Here is a 19088-nt window from a genome sequence, read left to right as displayed (position 1 = left end):
GCACCGATCTGCCAATGGGGAAATCAGCGCGTGCGCACTGGCCTCCCCGCCGCGGGCCTCCCAATTTCTTTGGCAGGCCCAGCATTCCCCCCCCCCCCCAACTCCCCCACCCAAATGATCTCTGGCCTATCCACCTCCCCCCCCCACCAATTGCTGGCCCACCTGCACCCCCTCCTCCCACCCCTTCTCCCGGCCAGCCCCAATTTCCAATCCCCCCGTGGCCAGCCCTGACCTCCTCCCACCCCCCCACCACCACTATGGCCAACCCCCATCACCGCCTCACTCCCTCCCCCACCAATCCCATTGCAGGGTGGTAGCGGGTCCCCATCACCGCTGATCAACCCCCCCCCCCCACCCTCCCCGCCAAAGTAAGCCCGGTGACCCCAGTATGCACGCCAGTCCTGTTCCCTTGGCACTGCCCAATACCTGGTGGGCAGTGCCAGGGTGCCCAGTGGCGGTGCCAGGCTGGCTTTGCCTAAGAGGCTCCCACCCTTGCCCCCAAGCTCCTGGGAGGGGGGGGGCCCACATTGGCTGTGGCCCTCACCAGTGGGGTGAGCACGCCAGCTCCCCGTTAGTGGGGAGCAGTTGTAAACCCCACTGGTGGGAGCACCTCCTGGCGGGATGGGGGTTGAGACACTAACAGGCCCGGAGATACCATCCTGGGCCTGTTAATTACATGGAAATCAGCCTCGTGCTGATCTCCGGTCTGAGACTGATTGCACCGAAATAAAGGGCCTTGGAGACTCGCGGTTGGCTGGACGCTGGTTGTGAGTCGCGTTAGAGATCCCTCGCTGTCTCACAGCTCACTGAGTTACTAAAGCAGCAATAGCAAGAACCCTGGCCATGAACTTACTAAACGATCTAATCCAAGGTCTTTCATCAGGTTTTATTTATGAGATTGAGTTTGTTCTGGGTAATTGTTAATCTATTTTTGTTCATTTATGTATTCGTTCAGCAGGAGTAAGTGCTGAAGCCAGTGTTTATTGGGGATCCTAGTTCCTGGGATGGCTGAGGGTTTCCATCCATACGAGACATTAATTGAATCAGTTGGGTTTTTATGACATTCTGACAGCTTTACGCTCCCTTTTGTTCGAGGTTTTCATTTTCCTGGGTTCGATTCCCAGCTCGGGTCACTGTCTGTGTGGAGTTTGCACATTCTCCTCGTGTCTGCGTGGGTTTCCTCCGGGTGCTCCGGTTTCCTCCCACAGTCCAAAGATGTGTGGGTTAGGTTGATTGGCCGTGCTGAGAAATTGCCCGTGGGATCCAGGGATGTGTAGGTTAGAGGGATTAGTGGGTATAATATGTAGGGATATGGGGGTAGGGCCTGGGTGGGATTGTGTTCAGTGCAGACTCGATGGGCCGAAGGGCCTCTTTCTGCACTGTAGGGTTCTATGATTCTATCAAATTGAATTCAAATGTATAAAACACTGTGGGAAGAGTTCAGTTCATGTGTGTGCATGATTACTTATTAACTGCATGACTGTACCCACGTGTGAATCTGCTGTGTTGTGGCCTACATCTCTGGTGCTGGTTAAACACCGGACAGTGAGGGGACTGTGGGTAGTAAGGTCGTGGAAGGGTAGTAAGATCGTTAGAGGGTAGTAAGGGCATGGAATGCCCTGCCTGCAGCAGTTGTGGACTCGCCAACTTTAAGGGTGTTCAAATGGTCAGTGGATAGGCATATGGATAACATTGGAATAGTTTAGGTTAGAGGGTCATTAGATTGGTTCCACTGGTTGGCGCAACATCGAGGGCCGAAGGACCTGTACTGCGCTGGAATGTTCTATGTTCTATGTGTGTCTCTTCCTAGAGATAAATGATCCCTGGTACATTCCCACAGAGCCTAACTCTCTTCCTACCTATTCAGATCCATCGCTACCATCGACTCCTGCCAACTTCCCTCCTCCCTCGATGTCCAAGCTGAGCTACATGAACGCCACCTATCGCGTTATCCAGAAGCCTCTGTCTTGGCTGGAAGCCGCCTGGCTCTGTGAGAGCCGCAACGAGACCCTGGTCACTGTGAGTGACCCCTATCACCAGGCCTTCCTGACGCAGGTTATGAACAGTGTCCGACTCCCCGTCTGGATCGGACTGTCGAACGAAGAGGTAATACCGAGGGGCTTCCGTCAATGTTTACTCTGTAAAACGACAGCGAGAAATCGCTTTGTTTTTCCACAATGAAGAATGGTAAATGCAGTAAGTGGTTTTAGACGCACCGATATATCGCAATCAATTAATTACTTCCCAGTTCTATCACTGGGAACGGATTCAAAAATAGTCTCTGACTTTAAAACGATGTGATGCCAATTACCAGCGACAGGGAAATCCATCGAGGTCACAAAATTCGCCCCATTCCGTGTCAGCGGAATTGCACTCGGTTCCATTTCCTTCGAACCCCCTTTTGATCCTGGACACAAATGACAGGCAGAAGATCCGAAATGGGCAAGAGTGGCAGGGAAGGTGATGGGTAGGGGGCGATGATGTACAGAGAGAGGGTGACAGGTGGGGGGGTGGGCCAGAGGGACTGATAGGCAAGTGGGTGAGGACGGAGGGGGTGGGGGTAATGACAGGTGGTAGGAGTGACTGGCAGGGGCTTGGTGATGGACGGGGGGGGAGCGACGGACAGGGGGGGAGCGACGGACAGGGGGGGAGCGACGGACAGGGGGGGAGCGACGGACAGGGGGGGAGCGACGGACAGGGGGGGAGCGACGGACAGGGGGGGAGCGACGGACAGGGGGGGAGCGACGGACAGGGGGGGAGCGACGGACAGGGGGGGAGCGACGGACAGGGGGGGAGCGACGGACAGGGGGGGAGCGACGGACAGGGGGGGAGCGACGGACAGGGGGGGAGCGACGGACAGGGGGGGAGCGACGGACAGGGGGGGAGCGACGGACAGGGGGGGAGCGACGGACAGGGGGGGAGCGACGGACGGTGGGGGAGCGACTGGCAGGGGCTTGGTGATGGACAGGGTGGGAGCGACGGACAAGTGGGGAGTGACGGACAGGGGGGGAGCGACGGACGGGGGGGGAGCGACTGGCAGGGGCTTGGTGATGGACAGGGTGGGAGCGACGGACAAGTGGGGAGTGACGGACAGTGGGGGTGACGGACAGTGGGGGTGACGGACAGTGGGGGTGACGGACAGTGGGGGTGACGGACAGTGGGGGTGACGGACAGTGGAGGAGTAACGGGCTGGAAGGGGGCGACACTTCTATAACTCATAATTCACAGCAACAAATACCAAGTTTAACAATTGACGAAACATTCTGAACTGTTATAATGTTTTAAAAAAACAGCAGAGGGTTTACAGTGACGGAGAGTGGGAATAAAAACCCACAGCTCGGACTGTCCATTGACACCTCCACACAACCTGTGTACAGTGCAGAAGGAGGCCATTCGGCCCATTCCGTCAGTACCAATTCTCCAGAAGAGCATCTTTCCCAGGCCGAGCCCCTGCCCTACCCCTGTGTCTCTTAGGAAGCACCTTGTGATGTTTCATACATGAAGGATGCTATATAAATGCAAGCAGTTGTTGTTCTCTTTTTTCTTTTACTCTATCTCTTTCTCTTTCACCCTTGTTCTCTCATTCTCTCTCTCTATCTCTTTCTCTTTCCCACTCTCTCTCTCTCTCTCAGTCTCACTCTCTCTTGTTCTCATACTCTCTGTCGTTCTCTTACTCTCTCTCGTTCTCTCAATCTCTTTTTCTCTCTCTGTTCTCTCTCTCTCTCTCTTCCTCTCTCTCGTTCACTCTCTCTCGCTCTCTCTCTGTCTGTTCTGTCTGTCTCTCTGTCTTCCTCTCTCTCGTTCACTCTTTCTCTCTCTCTCTCTCTGTCTGTTCTCTCTCTCTCTCTCTCTGTTCTGTCTCTCTCTCTCTGTCTTCCTCTCTCTCGTTCACTCTTTCTCTCTCTCTCTCTCTGTCTGTTCTCTCTCTCTCTCTCTCTGTTCTGTCTCTCTCTCTCTGTCTTCCTCTCTCTCGTTCACTCTCTCTCTCTCTCTCTGTCTGTTTTCTCTCTCTCTCTCTCTGTTCTCTCTCTGTCTTCCTCTCTCTCGTTCACTCTCTCTCTCTCTCTCTGATCTGTCTCTCTCTCTGTCTTCCTCTCTCTCGTTCACTCTCTCTCTCTCTCTGTTCTCTCTCTCTCTCTGTCTTCCTCTCTCTCGTTCACTCTCTCTCTCTCTGTCTGTTCTCTCTCTCTGTCTTCCTCTCTCTTGTTTACTCCCTCTCTCTCTGTCTGTTCTCTCTCTCTCTCTGTCTTTCTCTCATTCACTCTCTCTCTCTCTCTGTCTGTTCTCTCTCTCTCTCTCTCTTTCTCTGTCTTCCTCTCTCTTGTTCACTCTCTCTCTCTGTCTTCCTCTCTCTCGTTCACTCTCTCTCTCTCTCTCTCTCTCTGATCTGTCTCTCTCTCTGTCTTCCTCTCTCTTGTTTACTCCCTCTCTCTCTGTCTGTTCTCTCTCTCTCTCTGTCTTTCTCTCATTCACTCTCTCTCTCTCTCTGTCTGTTCTCTCTCTCTCTCTCTTTCTCTGTCTTCCTCTCTCTTGTTCACTCTCTCTCTCTGTCTTCCTCTCTCTCGTTCACTCTCTCTCTCTCTCTGTCTGTTTTCTCACTGTTCCCGCTGTCACTCTCAGTAATGGTTGTGCTTGTCCACAGGGAGCGAGGACCTTCTCCTGGTTGAATGGGGAGGAGTCGGACTATACCAACTGGCAGGACGGAGAGCCACGCCAGGCCTTGGGCTGCGCTCACATGGACACGGACGGGACATGGCGAACGTGCAACTGTGAGATGAAGTTGAACGGGGCGATCTGTAAAGAGTCCCCAGGTAGGCGGAGTGGACAGTCCCGTCTCTGAAATAGAGGGAAAGTGAGTGTGTTTCAGAGATTGCTATAGGCTGAGAAAGAGGCTGGTGTGGTATAGAAACACAGTCAGGTGGGCCGAATGGCCTGTTTCTCTGCTCTCTATCTCTGTGTTATTCTCCAAAGCCCCTCCAATGTGTAATCACCTCTCAAATCGGCACCAGAATTGGAAGCTTGAACCTCTCCAACCAGATTTCCATCTCTCATTGCAACTGAAACCACTCTAATCAAAGTTACAGTGGCCTCCTTTCTGATTGTTACAAAGATAAACTTACTCTTCTCATCCTACTGGATCTGTCTGCGTTCCCTTAGCCTGTCTGCTCACACCATCCTTGTCCAGTGCCTCTGCCCAGGGTTGGCACAGGTTCTAACTTGGTTCCAATCCCATCCATCCAACCACAGCCAGAGAATGGCCTCCCTTCCTGTCCCTGCACCATTACCCCTCGTGGCCCCGAGGATCTGCCTTTGGCCACCTCCTGTTTCCCACCTACCTTCCCCCCCTCGGCAACATCATCCCACCTACCTTCCCCCCCTCGGCAACATCATCCGACAGCGCGGAGTGGTTTATTCACGCACGCACTGTGGGTCTACCTCACTGCCAGCTCGCTCACACACCCCCACCATTGCTCATTCCACACCCAGTCCTGATGAGCAGGAATTTCTTCCGGTTAAACATTGGGAACTGAAACTAATGTTTTCAAGCCCCTCTGCAAACTCTGTACTCCAGTTACCGTCTCCATCCCCATTCTGACAACAGTCTGAGGTTAACCTAATCTGTAAAGCAGCCCCACAAACCTCCCAGATATCGGCGTTCATCATTCCTGGTCTCTACTACATCCGGAAGTCTAACTGTTCCACCATTAGTGGCTGTGCCTTCAGCTGATCAAAGAACAAAAAAAATGACAGCACAGGAACAGGCCCTCCTGCACCAACCATGCTGCCCCACTGAACTAAAACCCCCTACCCTTCCGGGGAACATGTCCCTCTATTCCCATCCTATTCATGTGTTTGTCAAGACTTAAGAGTCAATACCTCCCCCGGCAATGAGTTCCAGGCACCTACCACCACCCTCTGTGTAAAAACACTGTCTCGTACATCTCCTTTAAGCCTTGCCCCTCACACCTTAAACCTGTGCCCCCCTAGTAATTGACCCTTCCACCCTGGGAAAAAGCTTCTGACTGTCCACTCTGTCCATGCCTCTCATAATCTTGTAGACTTCGATCAGGTCACCCCTCAACCTCTGTCGTTCCAGTGTGAACAAACCAAGTTCCTCCAACCCCTCGTAGATATTGCCTCCATATCAGGCACCATCCTGGTAAATCTTTTCTGTACCGTTTCCAAAGCTTCCACATCCTTCTGGTAGTGTGGCGACCAGAATTGAACACTGTATTCCAAGTGTGGTCTAACTAAGGTTCTATAAAGCTGCAATGTGACTTGCCAATAGTTAAGCTCAGTGCCCCGGCCGATGAAGGCAAGCATGCTGTATGCCTTCTTGACTACTTTTTCCACCTGCGTTGCTACTTTCAGTGACCTGTGTACCTGTACACCCAGATTCCTCTGCCTGTCAATGCTCCGAAGGATTCTGCCATTTACTATATATTTCCCATCTGTATTAGACCTTCCAAAATGCACATTTATCCAAATTAAACTCCATCTGCCCAAGTCTCCAAACGATCGATGTCCTGCTGTATGTGCAAATCCACTAACATTTGTATCATCCGCAAACTTACTAATCAAACCAGTTACATTTTCCTCCAACTCATTTATATGTATTGTAAACAGCAAAGGTCCCAGCACTGATCCCTGAGGAACACCATTTGTCACAGCTCTCCATTCAGAAATGTCACCCCTCCACTGCTACCCTCTGTCTTCTATGACCGAGTAAAAAGTCTGACAACACCAGGTTTTAGTCCAACCGATTTATTTGATAATACTCACAAGCTTTCGAGGGGACTGCCTCTTCGTCAGGTGAATATGACCGAGCCAGTTCTGTATCCACTTTGCCATCTCATCTCTGATCCTATGTGACTTCACCTTCTGCACCAGTCTGCCATGAGGGACCTTGTCAAAGGTCTTACTGAAGTCCATGTAGACATCATCCACTGCCCTACCCTCATCAATCATCTTCGTCACTTCCTCGAAAAATTCGAACAAGTTAGTGAGGCACGACCTCCCCTTCACAAAACCATGTTGCCTCTCACTAATACATCCAGTTATTTCCAAGTGGGAGTAAATCCTGTCTCAAAGAATCCTCTGCAATAATTTCCCTACACTGACATCAGGCTCACCAGCCTGTAATTACCTGGATTATCCTTGCTACCCTTCTTAAACAAAGGAACAACACTGGTTATTCTCCAATCCGCTGGGACCTCCCCTGTAGCCAGTGAGGATACAAAGATTTCTCGCAAGGCCCCAGCAATTTCTCTTTTGCCCCTCTCAATATTCTCGGGTATATCCCATCAGGCCCTGGGGACTTGTCCACCTTAATGTTTCTCAAGAACCCCAATACCTCCTTTTTGATCTCGACGTGACTCAGACTATCTACACACCCTTTCCCAGACTCATCATCCACCAAATCCTTCTCTTTGGTGAATACTGACACAAAGTACTTACTTAATATCTCACCCATCTCCTCTGGCTCCACGCATAGATTCCCTCCCCTGTCCTTGAGTGGGCCAGTCCTCACCCTGGCTCCCCTCTTGCTCTTTATATATGTATTAAAAGCCTTGGGATTTTCCTTAATCCTGCTGGCCAATGACTTTTCATGATCCCTTTTATCCCTCCTGACTCCTTTCTGCTTTCCTTGTTTTCCACACTTGCTTTGTGTGTTCCCAGCCTCCTAGCCCATCTGCTGGTGGGAAGCCAGACAAATGCTTCCTTTTTCCCTTTGACTAGTCTCACAATATCTCTCGTTATCCAATGTTCCCAAAATTTGCCACACTTATCCTTCACCCTTGCAGGAATGTGCTGGTCCTGAATCCCTATCAACTTACACTTGAAAGCTTCCCACATGCCTGATGTGGATTTGCCCTCAAACATCTGCCCCCAATCTACATTCTTCAGTTCCTGCCTAATATTGTTGTAATTAACCTTCCCCCAGTTTAGCACCTTAATTTGAGGACTACACTTTTCTTTATCCATCAGCACCTGAAAGCTTTCAGAGCTGTGATCACTGCTCCTTAAGCCCTGAGTTCTAGAATTCCCTCCCTACACTTCTCCACCTCCCTTTACTCCAGTAAGATTAGAATTTCCTTCCTCAGTTCGCTAATTATGAATTCCAAAAGCCTCTCAGTCACTAACACCCCTTCAGTCCTCTGTTGGAAACTCACACCAAGCAGAGATAAAGGACAGGCACCGATTGTGATGCCAGTGATGGTCAGTGTCGTCTTAGCCTCAGCGTGAGTGAGAAAACCTTGTAAAGGAATTTAATTACTTTGTCAAGGAGTTGTCATTGTAGAAAATATTAAACAAGACTGTTTAACATTACAATAGTGATTACACTTCAGAAGTATTTCATTCAGCTGGTAAAAGATTTTGGGACATCCTGGGATTATGAAACTTTTATATAAATCCTTGTTCTTTTCTTTCTAAGATTTTTGTCTGAAGATTTGTTTGGTTATAACGCATTCTTGAAGACTCTGCATTAACCACTTTGCTGCACTCTATTAACACTAATCAGCCTGACACAATAGCTTGGTCAGTGAAGCCCACACCCCATAAACGAATAAAGAAACAGTATTATGTCAGTCCTATTAAATAGAATTCATCCCCTTGTCCAATCGAGTCAGGTGAACATCTCTCTCTCTCTGTGCTGCTATTGATGATGGCCAGTGACACCAACATCCCCATCTGCTGGTGGGAAGCCAGATTGCAGTACAACCCTGCTTCCCCATTACCAGAGGCTCCAACAGGAAAAGTATTCCTATCCTGTTTTATTGCTTTTCTCAATCAGTGACGCATGTTCCATCTCTCAATCAGGGCGGGGCCAGGTCACTAAGTGAACAACTCAAATTTTCATAAAAGACTTTCTGCACACTGCTTGGAGAGATGTTCATTTTCCGAGTTTGTGAGGGATTTGAATCTACTGTGTCCCTTTATTCGCCAGCTAGCAAAAACTACTTCCCACCATTGGTAATTCAGCTCCATAACATTTACCTATGTTCTTTTTCTCTCTCTCTGAGTCTCTCTCTCTTAAGTCTCTATCTCTCTCTGAGTCTCTCTGAGTCTCTCTCTCTCTCTCTCTGAGTCTCTCTGAGTCTCTCTCTCTCTCTCTGAGTCTCTCTCTCTCTCTCTCTGAGTCTCTCTCTCTTAAGTCTCTCTCTCTCTTAAGTCTCTATCTCTCTCTGAGTCTCTCTGAGTCTCTCTCTCTCTCTCTCTGAGTCTCTCTGAGTCTCTCTCTCTCTCTCTGAGTCTCTCTCTCTCTCTCTGAGTCTCTCTCTCTTAAGTCTCTATCTCTCTGAGTCTCTCTCTCTTAAGTCTCTCTCTCTCTCTGAGTCTCTCTCTCTCTCTGAGTCTCTCTCTCTTAAGTCTCTCTCTCTCTGAGTCTCTCTGAGTCTCTCTGAGTCTCTCTCTCTTAAGTCTCTCTCTCTCTGAGTCTCTCTGAGTCTCTCTCTCTCTCTGAGTGTCTCTCTCTCTCTGAGTGTCTCTCTCTCTCTCTCTGAGTGTCTCTCTCTCTCTGAGTCTCTCTGTCTCTGAGTCTCTCTCTAAGTCTGTCTCTCTGAGTCTCTCTCTCATTCTCTCTTTCTCTCTCAGTCTCTTTCATTGTCTATCTTTCTGTAATTTTTATAACTGTGTTTTGATCACATGTTCTCCTGTCTTTCTCACTTTATCATCATTATTGTGCTTCATGTAAAGAAACAAAAGCCTAGCTATTTTACTGCCCGTTACTGCCTGAGTGAGGCTGAGTCTCCCCTGATATTGGATCTCAAACTGCATTATACCACAGCCAATAGACTCACTGTGAGGGGAGGTGTGCGATCAGACACTGCCACAGTGGGTGACTGGGGCTACAGTCGGGACCAAGAGATTAGGAGTCAGGCTCTGATGGGAAATTGTCCCTGATATTTAAATTCCTCCATTTTATGGAGAATTGTAATTCTCTTATATCACCGCAGGAATAGGGTCCAACATTAGGAGCTTTAATAAACTTCAGCACTCCTGGCTTGGTGTGTAATTGTTCAGAATGCAGAATTCTGTTAAATTTTGCATTATGGTTCTGTTCAGAGCGATACGTCTATTGTGCCACAGCAACATAGCAGCTGCCTCGATAGTAACACTCAGTCTAGACACAGACTGTGTGTCACCTTTACCGTTACAGTTCAGGCTGGGATTTTCCCGCACTCTCACCGTCACTTTCCTGTTCCCCCATGTTGCCAGGTTTGTCTATTTCAGACCAATTCGCCCCGTCCTCTCTCTGTGCTTTCAGGGTCAATGTTAAACCTTGTCTGCCCCTCAGGTGAACGTTTAAACAAGCTATAACACTACTGTAACAAAGAGCAAGCCAGTGCTCCCCTCTCCCCCCGTGTTATTTAGAATCACAGAATTCATACAGTACAGAAAAAGGCCATTTGGCCCATCAAGTCCACATCAAAAGAGCATCTTACATTGGCTCCCACATCCCACCCTCCCTATCCCCATAACCCCATGCATTCAGCATGGCCAATCCACCTAACCTGTACACTATTAAGTTGATCTTTCTCTACACCCTAGCTATGACTACATTCTGCACTCTCTTTTCCTCCTCTATGTTTTGTCTGCACAGCTCACAGGAATCAATATTTTCACTATATATTAATACATGTGACAATAATAAATCAAATCAAGTCAAAACGTCTTTTGACACTAAGGGACAATTAGCACGACCAATCCACCTAACGTACACATCTTTGGGCTTTGGGAGGAAACCCACGCAGACACGGGGAGAATGTGCAGACTCCACACAGACAGTGACCCAAGCCAGGAATCGACCCTGGATCCCTGGAGCTGTGAGGCAGCCGTGCTAACCCAGTGTGCCGACCAATGCCACTAAACAAATAAAGAAATAGAACGAAAAGTTCTGGAAGTACTGTCTGACAGCATCTGTGACAGGATGAGATGTCTGAGAAGTGTTTCAGATAAACAACCTATCAACAAGTGTTACTGTTTTTTCGTAAGAGACACCAGAACTAAGCTATGAGTTAATCCAACTTTCCAGGTACATTATAAGAAAAGACCTGCATTTATATAGCGCCTTTCACAACCCATTTCTGCTATTGAAGGGTGGCACAGTGCTGCTGCCTCACAGCTGTCAGTGAGAGCAGAGAATTTAACGGCCAGCCAAAATTCCATTCTCTGCAGCGGGACTGGAGAATCCCAGCCACCGGCGAGGTCTGAGTTTACCAGCGTGTTTCTGTCCTCACGGGTCTGCTGAGTATTTCAGCATTTTCTATTCATATTCCCGATTTCCAGCATCTACAACACATTATCGTTGTGATCAGTGGATTAGCAAAGCAAAGAATGTTCTCTGAAATGCCAGCAGTGAAATCTAATTCCATTTGGATTTTCATCAGCAGATCAGGAGCAAAATTTCCTGGAAGAGGGAGCTGATTGGCCTCCTGTTCCTATAATGTGGGTGTATCGAAGAAATGCCTGTTTGTGAACCAGGATGTTTGATTCAGAATTTTAACTTCTCATCTTTGTTTTCTCCCTTAGACCCGTGGTCTAGCAAGTCAACTTTCGCCGGGACCTGCCCAGATAGTCTGGAGGATTCTTCCTGGATTCCCTTTCGTAATCACTGTTATGCCTTCCACTTGGAGAAGAATTCCACACCCAAAGATGCCGCTGAGTTCTGTCGGAAAGGTGGGTGAACTGGACCACAGCGTGGGTAAAGAAACCTCTGATAATGAATCCCTGCTCTGTCCATCTCCGAGAACACAGGGTGTTGTGCGATGACCCGGACTGTTCTCTGAGGTTCCTGGGTTGACGACTATATTTAATGCTCCTTTTTCAATGTTTTTGAACAGTGCAAGGGGCCGAGATGGTGTCCATTCTTGACGAGACGGAGAACGTGTTTGTCTGGGAACACCTACAGACGTATGAAAATGACTCCAAAGGTGCTTGGCTGAGTCTCATGTACAACACAAAGAGTAAGTCTGTCTCCACACTGCACAGCAAACTGCGATTTTATTTCGGTTCATTTCCTACAGAGCGTGGATGCAATGAGTAGTGTGCTTACAATGAGCACAGATTTCCACAGAAAATCCTTAGTGCCCTCAAGGCATTTCCTGTTGTCACAATCTTTGGGTTAGGTTTTTATCACTCGATGTTAATCATTGTGTCACGTTAACATTCTGTTTTGCTGTCAGTGGTTACACTGCAGTTGCAGGTTCTGGTCCCTGAGTGGGGCTGTAAACCAAGGGGGGGGAGTTTTCCCATCCCGCCTGCCAGGGCACTGGGCAGACCCTGGAAAGGTGCGTTAAACTTCCGCTAGGATTTTCCGGTTTTGGAGCAAGCGCAGCTGGAAAATCCCACCCTCAAGTCTCTTCCCTTCTGTTACCTTCTTATCCATCAAAGTCAACCCATGCGGCACGGTAGCACAGTGGTTAGCACTGCTGCTTCACAGCTCTAGGGTCCTGGGTTCGATTCCCGGCTCGGGTCACTGTGTGGAGTTGCACATTCTCCTCGTGTCTGCGTGGGTTTCCTCCGGGTGCTCCGGTTTCCTCCCACAGTCCAAAGATGTGCGGGTTAGGTTGATTGGCTGTGCTAAGAAATTGCCCCTTAGTGTCCAGGGGTGTGTAGGTTAGAGGGATTAGTGGGTATAATATGTAGGGATATGGGGGGTAGGGCCTGGGTGGGATTGTGTTCGGTGCAGACTCGATGGGCCGAAGGGCCTCTTTCTGTACAGTAGGGTTCTATGATTTGCCAAGTATAACCATTGGCAAAAACAGAAAATGCTGGATTAGCTCAGCAGGCTCTGTGAAGAGAGAAACAGAGTTAACATTTTGAGTCCAAATGATCTTTCTACAGAACAGCACTGGCCACATTTTGCTTTTGTTTCACTGTTAGTTTATGTTTATTGATTAAAGTGAGGGGACTGATTGATGGAAAATAAAGCAGCTTTATAATTTTGGGCGTCTCCCATCAGCTACGATCTCAGGTCATTAACAGAGTTAATAAAGAAATTCATAAATTCATAAAAATTCATAAAGAAATATCCAAACCTTAACCACAGAAAAGTGTTTCTTACTGAACTCCTGAGAGATTTCTCAATGGCTCATACAAGCCAAGCCCTTTGCCTCCTCCCAGATGTGTTTGATAACATATCGAACCAGCTGGGCGTTGGCCCCATCCGCCAGCAACTGGACAGAAACGATTCAAAGTCATTTCACGGAGGACGGACGCAAAATACTGCAGGTGCTGGAAACCGGAAATAGAAGATGTTGGAAATACTGGGCATGTTGGGCAGCATCGGTGAGGAAAACAGCTAAAGTGTAAGGTCGACGACCTTCCGTCAGAGCTGGGAAAAGTTAGGGAAGTAACGGGCTTTAACCAAATAAGAAGTGAGAATAAATCCTGTCTTGAAGAATCCTGTCCAATAATTTCTCTACCACTGATGTAAGGCTTACCAGCCTGACGCGGGTTGATGGGTTTTTGATAAGAGAGGGGATTAAGGGTTATGGGGAGAGGGCGGGAAAGTGGAACTGAGCCACGACAGATCAGCCATGATCTTATTGAATGGCGGGGCAGGCTCGAAGGGCCAGATGGCCTACTCCTGCTCCTATTTCTTATGTTCTTATGTTCTTAAATACAGAGAGAGGGAGGAGAAGAACGAACAAAAGGGAAGGTGCGTATAGGATGGAAGGCATGTGAGATTGAGAGACTAATGATGGAACTTGGACAATGGAAGTGATAATGAGATGAGTAGAGATGGATTTGGGGAGGTTGTTAAGAATCTCACTGGTGTTACCCAGGAGACTGTCTCAAAACTCCAAAGGATAACTTGGTTGGTAGTGATTGTATATTTTTTTGGAATAATGTGAGGAACAATATACAATCCAGTGGGGAACTGGTCTGGTCACTGTGCAAACAATTAATAGAGTATCTATTAAAGTTAATTCAAAATATAACACATGACAAAGAAGATTAATATACACTCTGATACTTAAGTATATGAATAACTAATCACTCCGTTTTATATGAAATTGCTTCTTGTTTCCAAAATGTTCCCATGTATACATCAACATCCATTGCCCAGAAACTCAACTGGAGTCACCACGTTAACACAGTGGCTACAGGAGCTGGTCAGAGGCTAGGAATGCTGTAACTCATCTCCTGACCCTCTATAGCCTGTCCACCATCTATCTACAAGGCACACATCAGGAGTGTGATGGAATATTCCCCACTTACCTGGATGGGTACAGCTCCAATAACACTCAGGAAGCTCAACACCATCCAGGATAAAGCAGCCGGCGTGATTGGAACACATCCAAAATCATCCACTCCCTCCACCACTGATACTCAGTAGCAGCAGTGTGTACTATCTGTAAGATACACTGCAGCAATTCACCAAAGATCTTTAGACAGCACATTCCAAACCCACAACCAGTTCCATCTAGAAGGAAATATATCTCCATTCCTTCGCAGTCACTAGGTTAAAATCCTGGAATTCCCTCCCAAACAGCATTGTGGGCCAACCCACAGCACATGGACTGCAGCGATTCAAGAAGGCAGCTCACCACCACCTTCTCAAGGCCACCTAAGGATGGGCAATAAATGCTGGCCAGCCAGTGACACCCATGTCCCACAAATGAATAAAAGAAAATGTTCTCTGGACTCATTGAGACACCCATTTTCTCTAACAACATCCAATTTAGTAAATCTGTAAGTCAAATCCAGCTAATAGTTCCCACACCATACAGCTTAGATGACCACGTCTGGGAAAGTGTCTTTTTCTGCTTCAGCGAAGGTAGGAAACTGGGTCTTTTAGAGAAGAACATCTACAATCGGTCGTGACTCTAAATGTTAATATAGAACAGGCCTCAATGGCTCTGATCACTGATGGAACTGGCCTGTCTGATGGAAAACTAGCCTCCTTCCCCAATGAGTGTGCTAGCATTAAACTCTATAATCTCTTTGATATTCCATCTATGGATTCAGCTGTCTACATCTCTCAAATTCCTTGCCTTTAGAAGTTAACATTTGTATAGCCCGACTGATCTCTGGTAAGCAGTTTTTGTGATATGGAAATTCGCATCTCAATTTCTCTAGACATCTGCTAATCTTATTACTAGGAAAATCACATTTTATTACATAGGAACATAGGAAATAGGAGCAGGAGTAGGCCATCTAGCCCTTCGAGCCTGCCCCGCCATTCAATAAGATCATGGCTGATATGTCGTGGCTCAGTTCCACATTCTCGTCCTCTCCCCATAACCCTTAATCCCCTCGCTTATCAAAAACCCATCAACCTGCGTCTTAAAAATATTTAGCGAGGCAGCCTCCACCACCTCAACAGGCAGAGAATTCCAGAGATTCACCACCCTTTGAGTAAAGAAGTTCCTCCTCAACTCCGTTCTAAACCGCCCCCCCTTTATCTTGAGGCTGTGCCCCCTAGTCCTACTGTCCTTTCTGAGCGGGAAGAGTCTCTCCACCTCTATCCTATCCATCCCATTCACCATCTTATACGTCTCAATGAGATCTCCCCTCATTCTTCTAAACTCTAACGAGTACAAGCCTAGTTTATTCAGCCTCTCCTCATAGCTCAACCCCCTCAACTCCGGTATCAGCCTAGTAAACCTCCTCTGCACTCCCTCCAAGGCCAAAATATCCTTGCGCAGGTGCGGCGCCCAAAACTGCACACAGTACTCCAGCTGCGGCCTCACCAATGCCCTATACAGCCGCAGCAAGACCTCCCTACTTTTATATTCAATCCCCCTCGCTATGAAGGCCAGCATCCCATTCGCCTTCCTGACCACCTGCTGCACCTGCAGGCTGGGTTTTTGCCACTCTAGGTGCCTGCTAAGCGTACCATTTGTCTGTTATTTTGTCAAGTTCAACTGTCAACTTTGTTAATTTTCCAAATTCCAAATAGAATTGGCAGTGGGGACAGAAAACTCATCGTTATCAGCTGCTGTTGAGAAAGTGGGAGCAGTGCTTATGGTCTGAAATTGTTGACTCAGTGTCCAGGAGGGTAAGGTGCTAATCGGAAGAGGCTGATTCTTGAGTTTGCATTCAGCCTCATTTCTGGGGCAGGAGGTTGAGGGCAGAGTGAGGGTAGGGCGGAGAATTAATACAATGGACAACCTGGGACTCGAGGTTAGGCTGCAGGCTGAATGGAAATGTTTTACAAAGAAGTTATTCAAAGAGTAGGCGACTGTGTCAGAACCGAATGCCAAATTAAAAGAAGCACCAGTTAATCACTGTTTCAGCTGGATGACACACTCTCCCTCTGCCCTCTTAGCCTCTCTCTCAGCCTTCTCATTAACACTGATAGCGTGACATCAACCAGCTCCATTTCTCTGCTTCCTTCACTCACTCTAATCTCCATCTAAACTTGATGTACTCCATTCCCTCAGGGCCAACACTAACATTGTCATCAAATCTGCTGACAAGGGTCCCACAGGTTGTCTGGTACACTAATCCCTGACTGGTAGAGGCTGAAGACTAACTCTCTGACACAGCGGCCCAGTGGTTAGCACTGCTGCCTCACAGCGCCGGGGACCCGGGTTCGATTCCAGCCTTAAGTGACTGTTGGGTGTGGGGTTTGTACATTCTCCCCATGTCAGCGTGCACTTTTCCTCCAGGTGCTCTGGTTTCCTCCCACAGTCCGAAGACATGTAGATTAGGTGGAATAGCAATGGTAAATGCTAGGGTTACGGGATAAGGAGGGGCCGGGTGGGGTGGGGGGTTGCTGGGTGGGATGCTCTTTCAGAGAATTGGTGCAGACTCAATGGGCTGAATGGCCTCATTCTGCACTGTAAGGATTTAATGATTAATGATTTAGGGGCGGCACGGTAGCACAGTGGTTAGCACTGCTGCTTCACAGCTCCAGGGACCTGGGTTCAATTCCCGGCTCGGGTCACTGTCTGTGTGGAGTTTGCACATTCTCCTCGTGTCTGCGTGGGTTTCCTCTGGGTGCCCTGGTTTCCTCCCACAGTCCAAAGATGTGCGGGTTAGGTTGATTGGCCATGCTAAGAAATTGCCCCTTAGTGTCCTAAAATGCTTAGGTTAGAGGGATTAGTGGGTAAATATGTGGGGAACTGGGGGATAGGGCCTGGGTGGGATTGTGTTCGGTGCAGACTCGATGGGCCGGAGGGCTTCTTTCCGCACTGTAGGGTTCTATGATTCTATGGTCCTTCTACATCCTGGGACATGATTCCAGAACCAAGCCATAATTCCTGAGACTGTCACTGGCATGACCGTACCTGGAGACATTCCCTTTGCGATTTCGTAATCTCCCCAAACCCGGTCATCCCACTCTATCAGGAAGAGGGTACTTACTGTAAGCTGCAAGGTAAAGTTGCCCTTAAATTGATCAATCATTAAACAGTGTCTTGAGATCCATAAAAAGGACCGTTTTTGGTCCCCAGGGCTGATTTCTTCCTATCTTGATTTCAGTCTATTCAATGCGTTTCTTCTGACTTATGACTGCAAATTTTCAAACTTTCAACATGAACATTTCCCGTTTGCTGGCCCTAAGCTGCTCCTCTTCACCGTAGACACCCAATCTCTCTCCACCTACATCCCTCTGCAGGATAGTCTCAGAGCTCTCAGCTCCTTCCTTCAAAGGAAGACCAACCAGTTCCCATCCAACACCACCCTCCTCAGCGTAACAAAACATGTTCCCACACTGCTCACAGACTCCTTCCTCCTGGTAAGAGCTGTTGCGATGGGGACTCCTTGGTACTGCCCAGGAGGTGCCAGCCGAGGTGACTGCGCTCAAGTCTCTGGAGTGGGACTTGAACCCACAAGTTTTTTGCCTTCAAGGCAGATGTACTGAGCTGTGGCTGAGTCGAGGTCTGAGCTGCATCTTTTAGACATGAGGGATGTGTTTGAACCATAAACTGGGTCTGACTGTGACCACCTCTCACAGTACTGTTTGGAAGGCTGTTTTACTTTTGATATATAAAAACAGGTGAAGATGTAAGGAGACAAAGGACTGTATTGAAAGCTCTTCCCTTGAATCACCAATCGTTGACAATGTGGAGAAAGGGATTGGGGCTTCACCATCACCACTTACAATGGACAAAACTGTAGCAAAACAGTGGATCAGGTGACAGAAATTTCCTGGAGTTCTAATTGGAATAGTTGTGAGTCTCTGTTGGATCATCAGGCTGTTTGATGATTGAGCAGAATAAAAACAGCCTTATCTCGTACCTTGCAGTCCCCTCTCCCTGCTGGGCTGAGGTTGTAAATCTTCATTTTGTCAGCGGAAAGTGACTGAAAAGGGAGAGATAGTAGTGTTGTCAGTGATTTAGAATAACATGTTAGGGCAGATACGAATGCCCCCAAATCATTGATTCCTTTGATTGTTAATCACTCCACTATTTAATTATTACCATGTCCCCCTCCCTTGTCACCCGAGCACACTGCCTCATGCTGGGATATCGGCTGGGGTAGGATTTCAGTTTTAGCTGCAAAGCAGTGATCAAAGTTGGGCTGGTTAGCAGAAGAGTCACTTTTTCTCAAGTTTCCAGTCCAACCTGTTTGCGTATCCCTCTGAATGCAGAATCTTCCGCGGACCAGAACAATTGTCAGTGCTTTAGTGTGTTTTAAATTTGCTTTCAGAATATTCCTTGGTTTGTTTTACGGAGTTCAGTTTGAGTGATTTTGTGCCTGGCTCGAATGCAATGCTTTTTCAATTAGTGGGGGGATGGCAGAGTGGTGGTAATGTGACTGGGCCAGTAACCCAGAGCCACAGACAAAAGCCCTGGGGACACGGGTTCAAATCCCACCAGGGTGAGAATTCAAATTCAATCCGGAGTTGAATATAGTTTCAATAATGAGGAGTATGAAATTATCATCAATGGTTGTCAAAGCCCATCTGGTTTACCAGTGAATCTGCTGTCCTGACCCAGTCTGAACTACAAGTGACCCCAGACCCCTCAATTCAAGGGCAATTTGGATATAGAACATAGAACACTACAGCACAAACAGGCCCTTCGGCCCACAAGATGCACCGATCACATCCATACCTACCAAGCCATAGAACTATCTGTAACTCCCAATCCCATTAGAACCCATGTACTTATCCAGAAGTCTTTTAA

General features: G+C 48.0%; 1 protein-coding gene across 1 annotated transcript in view; it reads left to right on the top strand.

Moving 5' to 3' along the window:
* Positions 1-19088, top strand: part of mrc2 (mannose receptor, C-type 2) — a 294508-nt gene that overhangs the window by 263293 nt on the left and 12127 nt on the right. The window contains exons 24-27 of the mRNA XM_080213436.1: positions 1868-2106; positions 4643-4811; positions 11536-11682; positions 11847-11969. Of these exons, the coding sequence (XP_080069562.1) occupies positions 1868-2106; positions 4643-4811; positions 11536-11682; positions 11847-11969 (678 nt within the window). The remainder of the gene's footprint in view (positions 1-1867; positions 2107-4642; positions 4812-11535; positions 11683-11846; positions 11970-19088) is intronic.

This window comes from Carcharhinus amblyrhynchos, chromosome 27 (assembly GCF_965287045.1).
Source record: "Carcharhinus amblyrhynchos chromosome 27, sCarAmb.v2.hapA, whole genome shotgun sequence".
In the NCBI taxonomy this organism is placed as follows: Eukaryota; Metazoa; Chordata; class Chondrichthyes; order Carcharhiniformes; family Carcharhinidae; genus Carcharhinus; species Carcharhinus amblyrhynchos.
Note: the sequence above shows the minus strand (reverse complement) of the source record. Positions and strands in the feature narration are given on the sequence as shown.